We start from the raw sequence: 13,363 nt of genomic DNA on the forward strand, positions 1-13,363 counted from the left end.
TATTTTAGGAATATCTGAAAACACTAAAGTTTTCAGAGATGAGGAAGCATCACATTAGGAGCTTACTCTCAATTGATATTAGAAAAAAATTTTGAAGTTATATACTTGCTACTTTTTTCTTCAAAAGTTGGTTTCTATTCCAAAATAATTATAAAGCCAAAAAACATACAAAAAGCCTATATAGTAAAAATATTTAAAATATATCAGGTCCCAAAATGTTAAATTTCCCATTTGTTCCTACAAAACAAATGGGGGGGAAAAAAACAGCAAATGGATACAGGATATGAACAGACTATTAAGAGAAAAGGAAATATAAATGGCTCTTCAATATATGAAAACATCTTCAGTTCTACTTATAAGAGAAGTTAAAATTAAAATCACACAGATTTAATTGTCTATAAAATCAGTGAAGAATCAAAAAGTCTTGACATATACTGTGTGGATAAGAGTATGAATAAACACACACTCATATGCCGCCACCAAGGTGTGAACTGTGCAATTCCTAGGCAGGACAATTTGGTAATTACTTGTCAACACTAAAAAAGTTTTAATGTTTCATTTACTCCCAAAATTTTTTAAAAATATATTTATTTTTTTAGTTGTAATTGGACACAATACCTTTATTTTATTTATTTATTTATTTATTTATTTTATGTGGTGCTGAGGATCGAATTGAGGGCCTCACAGATGCTAGGCGAGCGCTCTACCGCTGAGCCACAACCCCAGCCCCACATCTGACTTTTAATTCGGCAATTCCACTACTATGAATTTACCTTATTGGACATTATATTCATGACTTATGTTGCCACCATAATAGCAAGATTAGAATAACCAACAAAAAGGGCACTAGATAAAAAAAATCATGCTACAACCCTATATTATGCACCTGTAAGAGATAAAGAAATTATTATGTACCAACACAGAACCATTTCTTTTTTTGGTACCAGGAATTGAATCCAGGGGCGCCTAACCACTGAACCACATCCCTGCCTCTTTTTATATTTCATTTAGAGACAGGATCTCACTAAGTTGCTTAGGGCCTCACTGTGTTGCTGAAGCTGGTTTTGAACTTGAGATCCTTCTGCCTCAGCCTCCCCAGATGCTGGGATTACAGGTGCGTACCCAGCGCACAGAACCATTTCTAAGTTATATTATTAAGTGAAGAAAATAGGATACAAAAGAGTGTGTATCACGTTATCAATCATGTTAAAAAAGAAAAAAAATAGTATGTAATTTCCTTCTATCAATATAAAACATCCTTGGAAGTACAAAGAAAATATTAAAAAATAATTTTTAGCAGGAAGGAAGGGGAACTTAAGTGGAAGGAACACTTGTCATTGGATATTTTTTATAATTTCTTAATTTTGAAACATGTTTTAATTTTAATAAAAATGAGAAGAACTCATGGGATTTGTCAATGAAGGTTATGGTAGCCAACCTCCAAGCTGAACTCCAATAAACTTCCCCTTTTAGTACTCATACCCTTGATTGGTTGCCTCCCATGCTACACTGCAGTTGGTTTGTTTAAACAAAAGAATATGTCAGAAGTGATGGTATGTCTCTCCTGATATTAGGCTATAAAAAATACTGCAGCTTCAGTCTTAAGTCTTTCTCTCAGATCATTCTGGGGGAAGTCAGATGGCACATCACAAGCAGCCTTGTGAGGAGGCTTACATATTGGAAAAACTGATACCTCCTGCCAACAGCCATATGAGAAAGCTTGAAAGTCAATCCTCTGGCGCAGACAAGCTTTCAGATGACTACAGCTCTAGCCAACATGCTGATAGCATCTCATAAGAAACTTGTTAGGGGGCTGGGGATGTGGCTCAAGTGGTAGCGCTCTCGCCTGTCATGCGTGCGGCCCAGGTTCGATCCTCAGCACCACATATAAACAAAGATGTTGTGTCCACCAAAAACTAAAAAAAGAATAAATGTTTTAAAAAAATTCTCTCAAAAAAAAAAAAAAAGTTAAAAAAAAGAAACTCGTTAGAACAACCCAGCTAAGTCACTCCATATTCTTGACTTGAAGAAACTGTATGAGAACAAATATTGTTTTAAACTGCTAAACGTGGTAGTACTTTGATACTTAACAACAGATAATATAAAAGCCTTAAGGTTTAAAAGGATTATGCCTTATGGCTTTCAAAAAGGAAAAAAAAATCCTATGTTCCAAACATATGGACTGGAAAAAGATGGAGGAGTCCAAGCTCTAGCTAGGCTCACCAGCCTAGAGAATATTCCAGGGATTCTGGCCAGGGAAACTCAAAAGAGGCCATGAGATGACTATCTTCATTTCTAGAAGCTACTTACAATACCACAGAGCCTGGGATAAATTCCCTTAAGTAGGTCCATTTTGAAATAAAATCCATGAAAATAATCCAAGAAGTATTAAAAACAAAAGGGGGAACCTTGCTTTAAGAGATGTCAAAACTTTTTATAAAGCACTAGTAATGAAAATAGAGCAAGTTCTAGCACAGGAATGAATGAAACTATCAACAGAACAGGATGTAGCAAGTTTAGAAGCATACCCATGTATAAGAGAATTTAGTATCCAAATACAGCATTTCAACTAAGTAGAAGAAAGATGAATTATTCGAAAAAATTGCAGGGAAAATGGCTAACCATTTGGGAAAAAATTGCATTCATAGCTCACATCATAAGTACAAAAGGGGCTGGGGATGTGGCTCAGCAGTAGAGTGTTCGGCTAGCACGTGCAAGGCCCTGGGTTCGATCCTCAGCAACACATTAAAATAAATAAATAAAAAAATGGGATTGTGTCCAACTACAACTAATAAAATAAATATTTAAAAAAATTAGTACAGAGCTGGAGATATAGCTCAGATGGTAAAGTGCTTGCCTCGCATGCACAAGGCCCTGGGTTCAATCCCCAGCACCCCCCCACACACACACACACACAAATAATAATAATAATAATAAGTACAAAAGAATGCAAGATGGATTAAAGATTTAAATATATTTTTACAACTATAAAAGTGCCGGGAAAAAATACCAGTAGATAATCTTAGATAGGAAAGGGATTCCAATCTCTTGCACAAAACCCAGAAGCCATAATGGGAAACAATAATTAATAGATCTGATTATATAAACATTTAAAATACATACATAGCAAAAGATACTAAACTCAAGTTAAAAGGCAAACAATAGATTCAGAGAAAATATTTGTAATATGTACAACAGAAAGGATTAATATTCATAATTCACAAAGAACTTGTTTCAAATTATAGGAAAACAAAATCTATAAGGAATATGTAGTTTTTAACTCCAGTATGCCTTTTACCCCATTACATAGTTGCTATACGTGCTTTACGTGGGATTGAATTCAGTCCAACTTCAGGATTTAACCCATTAGTACAATCTCATTCTCTATACCACGATCAATGGTTCAGGTAACTAAGGTCTAAAACTTTGCATGATATTGCCTTGGCCACTGGTATTGATAGCGGATGGTTTAATCAGCCTAACATTAAGTCTTCCCCCTGGAATTCTAGAACATAAATCTTTCCTTTTGATGTTTCAAATGGCTATAGTACTATGAAAACACGAACAATACTAGCCTAGGAAAGAGCCAACTCCAAAAAGAACAGAGCTAAGAATTTGAAGGAAAAAAACTTGGAACCCTGGTCGGATCCTTTCTGAAACCCTCCTCTACTGTGTTTTTAGTTCTGTAAGCCAATAAAAAACCCCTTTAATCAAGTTGACTTAAATTTTCTGAAAGATCCCTTCCTAATGCACAGATCAAAAGCAAAAAGGAGCAAATGAGCAACTCAGAAGAAATTAAAACGTCAGGGGCTGGGAGTTGTATTCGCCTGGCGTGTGTTGTAAGGTCCTGGTTTTGATTCTCAGGACCCCCCAAAAAAGAAAGGTAAAGCAAATAAAATAAAAACAGTTCCCTCTCACTAACAATAAAATCTTTTTAAAAAAATTAAAGCAAGGTATAATTTCAAATTTATCAGATTGGCAAGTATTAAATATATGGTTAATACAAAATTCTTGTAAGAATAGTTCTAACCACTTTCTTATTTGACAGAAGTATAAATTGCTAAGACCTTTTTGGAAGGCAATTTTATAGCTATTTGTCAAAATTAAAATTGTAAATTTCCAAATTCAAAAACAACTCTTATTCGTCTCTAACCTCTGGAAATATTCAAAATGCATGTGTTTCACACATAGGTCTCAAGCTTATAGGAGTACTCAAGATATTCACTGTAGCACTGCTTACATTTGTGAAAAACTGGAACTAATCTAATGCACATCAAATAGGAAATATTTAAATTATCATAAGCTTAACATGAGATACTGTAAGGCGGTTAAAAAGAAAAATGAAACATACATATACATTATGTATATATTGACAAGGAAAGATGTTCATAACATATATTAAATGAAAAAGAAAGCTTCATGAGGCTGGGGATATAGCTCAGTTGGTAGACTACTTGCCTTGCATACACGAGGCCCAGGGTTCAATCCCCAGCAACATTCACACACGCACACAAAAAAGAAAGCTGCAGAACAAATGTATAGTGAGACTCCATTTTGTGTCAGAAAAAAAAAAAAAATCCATAAACCTGAATCTCTATATGGAAGGAATAAAGAGGTATTATTTTTTTCTTTTCTTTTTGCTGCTCGGGAGTGTGGAAATCCGGGGCCTCCTCTACCACTGAGCTACACCCTTAGCCCCAGTTTTTACATTTTTAAAGAGCTGTAAACCAAAAAATATATAGCAGAGACCAAAGTGGACTCACAAAAACCAAACTACTTATTGTTTGGCCCTTCCAAAAAAAGGTTTGCAACCCCTGATCTAAATAGGCCCTGCATGCAATAAGGTTCATAACAGATTACTATGTGGGCACAAAACAGGCTCAGAACTGGAAATTATCTTTTGGCATCAAGAATACTTTTTGTGCCAGGGTCCTGTAATCCCAGCGGCTTGGTAGGCTGAGACAGGAGGATCACGAGTTCAGAGAAGCGCTAAGCAACTCTGTGAGACCCTGTTTCTTTTTTTTTTTAAATTTCAGTTGTAAATAGACACAATACCTTTATTTTATTTATTTATGTGGTGCCTCACACAGGTGAGGCAAGCGCCCTATCGCTGAGCTACAGGCCCCCCCTCCACCCAGTTTCTAAATACAATACAAAAAGAGAAAAAGGGGCTGGGAATGTGGGTCAGTGCCCGAGTGCCCCTGAGTTCAATCCCTGGTATCCGCCTTCCCCCACCGCCCTCAAAAAAAAAAAAAAAAAAGAATCCTTTTTGCAATTTATGAGAAGTGGTTACCAGTTTCTGCTTAAAATGCTCCCAGCGATGGAGGACTCAAGCTTTAAAACAGAAAAGGCTCTCCTTTCTTTCCATACTTCTCATTTAAGTCTCAACTTCCCTGCCATTTGTTTCCTTTCTTGTATAAGATACGTCAATCTGGTGAGTAGTGAAGTTCAGCTTTTTATGTCTAAATCCTGGCTTTGCCAAAGACCAGAAAGTTTGCATAATCTAAATCTCCTTTTAATGTCTAAATCCTGGCTTTGCCAAAGACCAGAAAGTTTGCATAATTTCATTTTCAACCAAAAAACTGAAACTAATTTGGGGATTATGAGGATTAAATAAAATGGTGCCTGGAGCAGGATAGATCTTCAGTATTACGTTAAAAAAAAAAAAAGGTCACTTTATTCTAGGACCGGAGCCCATCATTCAACACAAAACAGCTATCGTGCAATGCAGAGTTCTTAATTAAATGTAGACTTGGGCTCTAGTCCTATCACCTGTGGCCATGGACGAACCCACTCGGATTGGTCCGGGTTTGTTTCTTCGCCAGTAAAGTTCGGAATCGGGGTGGGGGGCAGAAGGAGGATGAGTGACCATCCCAGGTCCCTTCAAGATTAGAAAGTGCCCCTGAGCACTGGGTCACCAAGCAGGATGGCCAGTCCCCCCCCTAAAGAGCAGACATCAGGGTAAACCCATGGCGCCGTTCTGAATCTCAACAGCCTCTAACTTGGCTACAAGTAAAGAAGAGAAACAACAACAAACACTCAAACGCAGCCCAGCGTTTTAGGCACACACTCATGCAGTTAGTTAACCTGCGGTGATGAATTAAGACCGGTGACCCTGCCGCTCTGTACTACTGCTATAACGCGATTCCCAGTCACTGCCTATGCGCTGCGCACTGTCGGCCCGGTCGGAAGACCTCTCTCCGGCTTGTCCACTTTCTACTCTTCCGCGGACACTGGCGCAGCGAGTGTTCTCTGTTCCCGCAAACAAAGAAGTGGGATCTGCTTGGGGGCGACAGGAAAAATAAAAAGCCAAACAGGCCGAATATCCGGTGCAGTGCACAGTCTCACCTCAGTGCGCTTCCGTGGGGGATCTCACTCCCGCCGAGGTTCGGTCCCGAGTGCGGAGACCTACAGGGACAGGGGCGTAGACCCGTCCTAGAAAGGACCCCTCACCCCCGCCAGCAAGAATTGCCGACCTTGCGGACTGCCCGCCAGCCGCCTGACTAAAAAACCCGCCGCTCCGCCCCCTCTTCCTAGGACCTTCGTCCTTGGGCAGCGAAAGCATCCCTTTTGGCCCTGTGAGCCGGGAGGGAAGGGCAGTGTTAAGGGGCTCGTAGCAACTCAGCGCCTGGGTTTTAGTCAGGCAATACGTCGGGCGCCTGGCCAGTTAGGCTGTGGGAAAAAGTGGTCTGCTCTTGCCGCTGGAGATAGAAGCGCTCTCTACTTTCGTCCTCTCCTGTTCAAGATGGTGGCCTCCCGAGCAATTGGCAGCCTCAACCGCTTCAACGCCTTCAGGATCCTCCGCTCCCGAGGTGAGACCTGGCTGAGGGCACCTGGGAATCTCGGATAGAACTCCTGCAGGAACTGGAGCGGCTAAGAGCTGCGCGTGTCCCTCGCTGCCGCTTGCCCACTCCTGCCGAGTGACCCCTTCTGCCTGGGCATACTGTCCTGGAACCCCTTTTCCTGTGTCCTTGAGAAGGGACTGTCACTAACTCTCACAGCTCCCAAGTCCTGCAGCGATTTCAGGCTCCGTAACTCCCAGCATTTCTGAGCCCTTTCCACCCACTCTGGCTCTTTCCGCAGGTCTCCCGCGTAGCACTACTGGGCTCACGCCCTTCTTGTTTTTATTTATTGTTGGCCTGGGCCTGACACAGATCAGGAGGATCAGGACCCAGTCTGTCTCATCGTTGAGGTCCCACAGCACCTTGACTTGCAACAAGAGGTGTCTTACAAGCTTCTCGGATGAAACTGGCCAGCCTTGGAGATCCCTGCCATTCCCTGCTCCTTCCTAAGAACCATTTTTGTACTTAAATGCGTAGCTGAACTCTTGAAGTTTCAATAATTCCTGTGTGAACATGTAGTATGTGGAAACGCGAGGTTTTGCACCTTGACACATTTTAAGCATATGCAAATAACTTGAGTCCTAATAAATAAAACTTTACATAATTTTAAGACCTATATCTAATTTTGTTTCTGCTGTATTAGGTATATTATCTTTTTTCCTCCTGAAAATCAGCAGTAAATGTGTCAAAGAGGGTAGCTCTAGAAAACCTGTCATTTTTCTTCTGTCCCAAATCTGTGAGGTCCAACATGACTTCACTGCATGTTTCACTTAATACCACTTACTTAATTATGAACTTTTGCTTTAATTTGTAATATGAATTCTCTCCTTCCTGCTGAACCAGTGGGTAGTGTTTTTTTTTTGTTTTTGTTTTTTAAGACAGGTAGCTGGAGTCTCCCTTAACTGCAAGGAATTAATTAAATGATTGAATCTTTTTCTTCTTTATTTTTTCAGCCTATTTTTAATCTCCACAGGTTGCTTATGTATACCAATCATAATATCACTACATTACAAAAAAATGAAATGCTGTAAAGACTAGAGAAAGAGATTAAGAAAAAGGAATCATCCATTGTCTTACTACTCACATTCCTCCCGTTAGCATTTGATTGCGTTTTCACTTCATATTTTTCCTTATTTTCTGCATATGTCATTTAACACTTTTGAAAAATCATATTTTTGAATTTGCTCCTGCAAAATTTGTAAGGCATTTCTTATAGATTGGCACTAATGTAGTAGTCAGGCCACATGGTTTCCGATCACTAGTTGTGTTATTTTGGACAAATAACCTTAATCAAAATGAGCTTTATTTTCTTATCTGTCAAATGAATGGTTGAGACTGTAAACTTTCTTTAGCATTGAGAAGTAGAGTGTCAGAACAATTAAAAGCATTAAACATGGGGTCTGACTTCTGGGTTTGAAACCTTGGGGTGACCTTGTACAATTAATTTCTATATCTTTTCTCATTTTTAAAATGGGAGAATAGTTCTACTTTGTGAGGGTATGAAGGTATAAAGCAGTTTATCTTGAAGTAAATGCTCAATAAATGTTCACTATTAATAACTGTTTTCAACCCTGGAGAACTATAATTCTGTACATCCAAGAATCCTCAATTTATTTCATTTAACATGTGTGATAAAAAACAGCTTAATCTTTCTATATTTTCTCTACAGAAATTTATGTGCCTATATTTTGCATTGTTTCCACCAATTAGAAAATATGTTTCGTGATAGTTACTGCTTTTTTCTTTTTAAAAAAATATTTATTTTTAGTTGTAGTTGAACACAATACCTTTATTTCACTTATTTATTTTTATGTGGTGCTGAGGATCAAACCCAAGGTCTCACACATGTGAGGCAAGCGCTCTACCCCTGAGCCACAATCCCAGCCCAGTTACTGCTTTTTTCGATAGCAATTTATAAATTTTGGAAAAATATCTACAAAGTGAATTTAAAATTACCTATACACCTGGATTACCATTTTTAGACAACAGATTGTTCCTTTACCTTGAATGTGTGTGCCAGTGCATTGTACAGACTTTTTAAAAAAATACATATTTTTTTAGTTGTAGGTGGACATAATACCTTTATTTTATTTTTATGTGGCACTGAGGATCAAACCCAGTGCCTCACTTGTGCCAGGCGAGTGCTCTATTACTGAGTCACAGCCCCAGCCCCTGCATTGCAGAGACTTTTAATGAGACTATGACATTTGCTGGGAAATGATTGAACTCTCTTGAAACGGACTTGTAATTCTTGAAGTTTTAGTGCACTCGTGCTCTACAAGTGCTAGAATTCTGACTATAACTATGAGATGAAAATCACATCTTGACCATGGTATCTAATTCCTACTCCTTCTCAATCTAAGTTCCTAATTATGTCAGTAATAAGTTCCACAGGTTCTCAATTAGAGAAAAATGTGATGCAGTGTTTTTTAATTCGAGACTCACTTTCTTAATCCCATTTCTTCTCTCAAGGTTAAATTTTGAGGAAAGCTGTTGTTAAAAGGAGAATAACATTTTCAAATTCAAAATTTGTGTCAGTACAATTCAGCTGTCTCCACTGATTGTAGCTCACATGATCTTTATATATTCATTTGAGTTACATATAAAGATGACTAAAAAGTAGGACAAAGGTTTCTCTTTTCCTGGCACAGCAGATGTAGGCTAAAGTTCATCCGGCTGCTAGAGTAAGCTTTGGTATTATGCATTGGTAAGGACAGATTCCAAAAACAAAGTTACTTTGTACTTCAACTTGATTTAGTTGAGTATGGTTTGGAATTATTTTCTAAATATATTTGTGCATTTATAGATTTTCTCTTTTTGTTCCTATTTTAAAGAGTTTTTATGTAAGTGTGTGGGTGTGTTTACAGGAAAGGAGGGTTAGTTGGCAAGAGTTAAAATGGCTTGAACTATAGGTCAATGCACACCTCCCTGTTAGCTCAAATATTTGATCTTTAAAATTGCAATCCATGCTTGCTGTTAGTTTCGCTTCTTTTCTTTTTTCCTTAAGCACTTCTGATGTACTTATTTACATATTCATGTTTCTTGGATTTTCTCCTTCTACTTTGCCTGTCCCAAACTATTCTCCCAGTCAGTCGGTTCTTGCTCTGCCCTATTCTAGATGGAATGGCTTATCCCCTGCTTCCCTTTCCACTAGAATTTCTACTTTACAAGCAAACTTCTTTGGGATTCTGGATTGATTGTCATGTTTTCATTTATCTATATTGAGTAGGAACTGATTTTTCCTAGATATCATATCCCCTGTTGCCCTGAATGTAATCTCCACCAAGACAGGTTTTTTGTTTGTTTTCTACCTTTTTACTTCAAGTTCCTAGAACAGTGCATGTTAGGTCATAGTAGATTTTTTTGAATGATGTGTTGCTGGAAGGGATCATAATTTAGTTAACAGAACACCTGCTATAACTGCTGCAATTAGAGAACAATCAGTAAATGATAAAGGTCAAAAAGCAGGAAGACAGCAGTTTGCAGTTGCTCATGCCTATGATCCCCACAATTCGGGAGGCTAAGGTAAGAGAATCACAAGTTTAAGGCCATCCTGGGCAACTTAAAAAGACCCCATCTCAAAATAAATAGAAAAGGGCTGGGGGGATAGGTTAGTGGTAAAGCACCCCTGGGTTTAATTCCTAGCACACACAAAAACAACAACAAAAACAAATTGGGCAGGGAGCAATTGTAGTTGTATAGTTGAAATCTGAAGGTGAGGTTTGTGGAAAATATTAAAACCATGATGCAAATACAAAGAAGGAAAATTGATAAACACAAATGACACAGATTTCAAATGGTAGAGAAGCAGAGGGGAAGCATGTCATTAGTGAAACAGGCACTGAATGAAAATGATGGCTGGCTTTTCCTATCTTAAAACACTGAAATTCACCCAGAGACTTGTTCATGATCACACAGGTAGTGAATAAACCTAATAGTTGAACCCGTTCTTTGTCTTTGTACTACGAGGGTTGATTTGAATTGCTTAGAAAACAAATGCAGACAGAGAACCTGAGATCACCCTACTCTGGTTCTGGGGCCAGATATAGTTTTCTCAGTAATATGTTATATTGCCTTTCAAGACCTATATAAAGCTGCTATTTTCTGTCCCTTCCTTCCTCTTCCCTTCCCTTTTCTTCCTTTCCCTTTCCCTTTCTTTAAAAAATTGGAAAATGGAGAAAAAAGCTGACAGAAGCAAGAGCCTTGGCTAAATATTGATGTTCCTCCCCATTCTACCCACCATTAGATTCTCCAAATCAGTGGTTCCCAAATATTCAATGAAAAATTAGAATTCAATGAAAATAGAAATAAACAAGTATTAGTACTAATAATTTAAAAAATAATATTAATGGGGGGGCCAAGAATGTGGCCCAGTGGTAGAGTACTTGCCTAGCATGCAGGAGGCCCTGGATTTGATATCTAGCGTTGAAAAAAAAAAAGAAGAAGAAGTAGAACAGAAATAATACATGAAGAAAGCCAGAATAATTAGAAGACGAAGGAACCACTGGATATATTATTAAAGCATTAGTTCTGTTATATTTGATATCATTGTAAGATGTATGCCTTTTCCTGGGTGTGTTTCATGTGTACAGCTGCTCAGTTGCTAATCAGTTAAGGGATGATTTGTTTTTATTTTTGGAACCAAAGAGAAAACTTTCTCATAAGACTACAGCAAGATTTGAAAGATATGGGGAGGAAAAAGGAGTATAGCATTAAAGAGGCACATAGGAGAAATGGTTTAAAGTAAACCATGAATGAAAGACAAGGGAAGAAAGGTTTTTTTGAAGGCGACTGGAAATTGTTATTAAGAGATGTTGACATTGGGTGTCCTCCAGAACAACTTGGTTACCACAGAGAGCAAGATGTTTGGATGAGAGCAGAATAAAAGTGACCCTTAATGGTAAAAAGAGAAAGAGGAATGCCCACAACAAATTTGCCTAGAATTCCCCAATACTCCTTACCTTCTCTGTTAGAGTCCAAATTGAAAGGCCCTCCACGAACCAAAAGATCACATCAGCATTGTTATTATGGAAAAACCCAGTCCTGGTGTATGAGAAGGGACCATGTGACTGAAGAAAGAAGCAAATAGATCCAGGATTGCACAAAGTACAATTTATTGGGGACTTAATTTTCAGAAGTGTGCTTGGGCTGCAGCACAACAGGTCAATAAATCTCATTCCCAAGGTAGGAGGAAGAGTCCATTGGTGAGGTGCAATGCTGGAGATCAAACCCAGGACTTCATGCTTGCTAGGCCACTGAGCCACATCCCCAGACCTAGGAAGATGGAATTTGTATGCTAAGCTAGTCAGAGTTGGGCCACCAACCAGCATGTACCTGGTCTTCCTCAAAAACTATTAATATGTTCATTGTCGGGCTGGGGATGTGGCTCAAGCGGTAACGCGCTCGCCTGGCATGCGTGTGGCCCGGGTTCGATCCTCAGCACCATGTACAAACAAAGATGTTGTATCTGCCGAAAAACTAAAAAAATAAAATAAATATTAAAAATTCTCTCTCTCTCTCCTTCTCTCTCTCTCTCTCACTCTCTTTAAAAAAAAAAAAATATGTCCATTGTCAGTGAAGAAACAGTCTGGGCATCAGTGGCCAGTACAACACACTCAGCTGACTATTTTAACCATTTTGTTTGTCCTATAGGGTTTGGGGTAGTTGCCATTTTATCCTGATAAGCAAAATGGTGGTTACGACCAGGATGGCTATAAGTCATATCAAGATAGATCTCTATATCATCATGCTGGAGAAACTAAACTAGAGAAGAGATTAAGAAGGAGAGAACAGAGCTGGTCTTTGTTATCCAAAATGTAGGAATATTCTTGGTGGAGTACAGTATAGACATTTTCAGTTAGAAGTACTTATAATAGCAAAGTATGATATGGAATGTTTCATTTATATGGCTATATAAATGAAAATTGATATTACTTTTGATAACACCATAAAGTCTATCTCTCCATAAAAATGTAAGTAGATGTGGCTGGAAAGCATAGTTAGGATATATTTGGAGTACATTTGGAACTGACTGTAAGGATTGCTTTGTAGTTTACTTATTACTTACTGTATTAATTTCTTATAACTGCTGTAATCATTACAAGCTTAGTATCTAAAGCAGTAAAAATGTATTATCTTATAGTTACAGAGATCAGAAGTCCATAATGGGCCTCCTTAGGCTAAAATCAATGGTATGGACAGAGCTCTGGTCATTGTGGATGCTGTAAGGGAAAATCAGTTACTTTACCTTGTGGATGCTGTAAGGGAAAATCAGTTACTTTACCTTTTCTAGCTTCAAGAAGCTGCCTGCATTCTTAACTTTTTGCTCACTTCCTTCCTTCTTCCAATATCCTGGGGCCAAGACATTCTCTCACTGTTATCTCTCTGATTCTGTTCACCTCTCTCTTCCCTTTTGTGATTACACTAAACCTACTGGGATAATCCATGATACTCTTCCTATATAGGTCAACTGACTAGCAATCAATTCCATTTGCAACTTCAATCCCTCTTTGCCATGTAAC

General features: G+C 38.4%; 2 protein-coding genes across 4 annotated transcripts in view; one reads left to right on the plus strand and one right to left on the minus strand.

The window, feature by feature from the left end:
- Hadhb (hydroxyacyl-CoA dehydrogenase trifunctional multienzyme complex subunit beta) overlaps positions 1–6,497 on the minus strand; it is a 43,247-nt gene extending 36,750 nt beyond the window's left edge. Inside the window, exon 1 of one of the 3 annotated variants that reach the window (XM_078029543.1) lies at positions 6,349–6,497. The gene's annotated coding sequence lies outside the window, so the exon portion shown is untranslated. Of the gene's footprint in view, positions 1–6,087; positions 6,256–6,348 lie in introns of those variants that run through there. The other 2 variants (XM_005322567.4, XM_040271459.2) reach the window with 2 other exon arrangements.
- Positions 6,498–6,580: 83 nt separating this feature from the next.
- Positions 6,581–13,363, plus strand: part of Hadha (hydroxyacyl-CoA dehydrogenase trifunctional multienzyme complex subunit alpha) — a 41,798-nt gene continuing 35,015 nt past the window's right edge. The window contains exon 1 of the mRNA XM_005322566.4: positions 6,581–6,812. Within this exon, the coding sequence (XP_005322623.1) occupies positions 6,746–6,812 (67 nt within the window). The 5' untranslated portion in view covers positions 6,581–6,745. The remainder of the gene's footprint in view (positions 6,813–13,363) is intronic.

Source organism: Ictidomys tridecemlineatus, chromosome 12 (assembly GCF_052094955.1).
Source record: "Ictidomys tridecemlineatus isolate mIctTri1 chromosome 12, mIctTri1.hap1, whole genome shotgun sequence".
NCBI lineage: Eukaryota > Metazoa > Chordata > Mammalia > Rodentia > Sciuridae > Ictidomys > Ictidomys tridecemlineatus.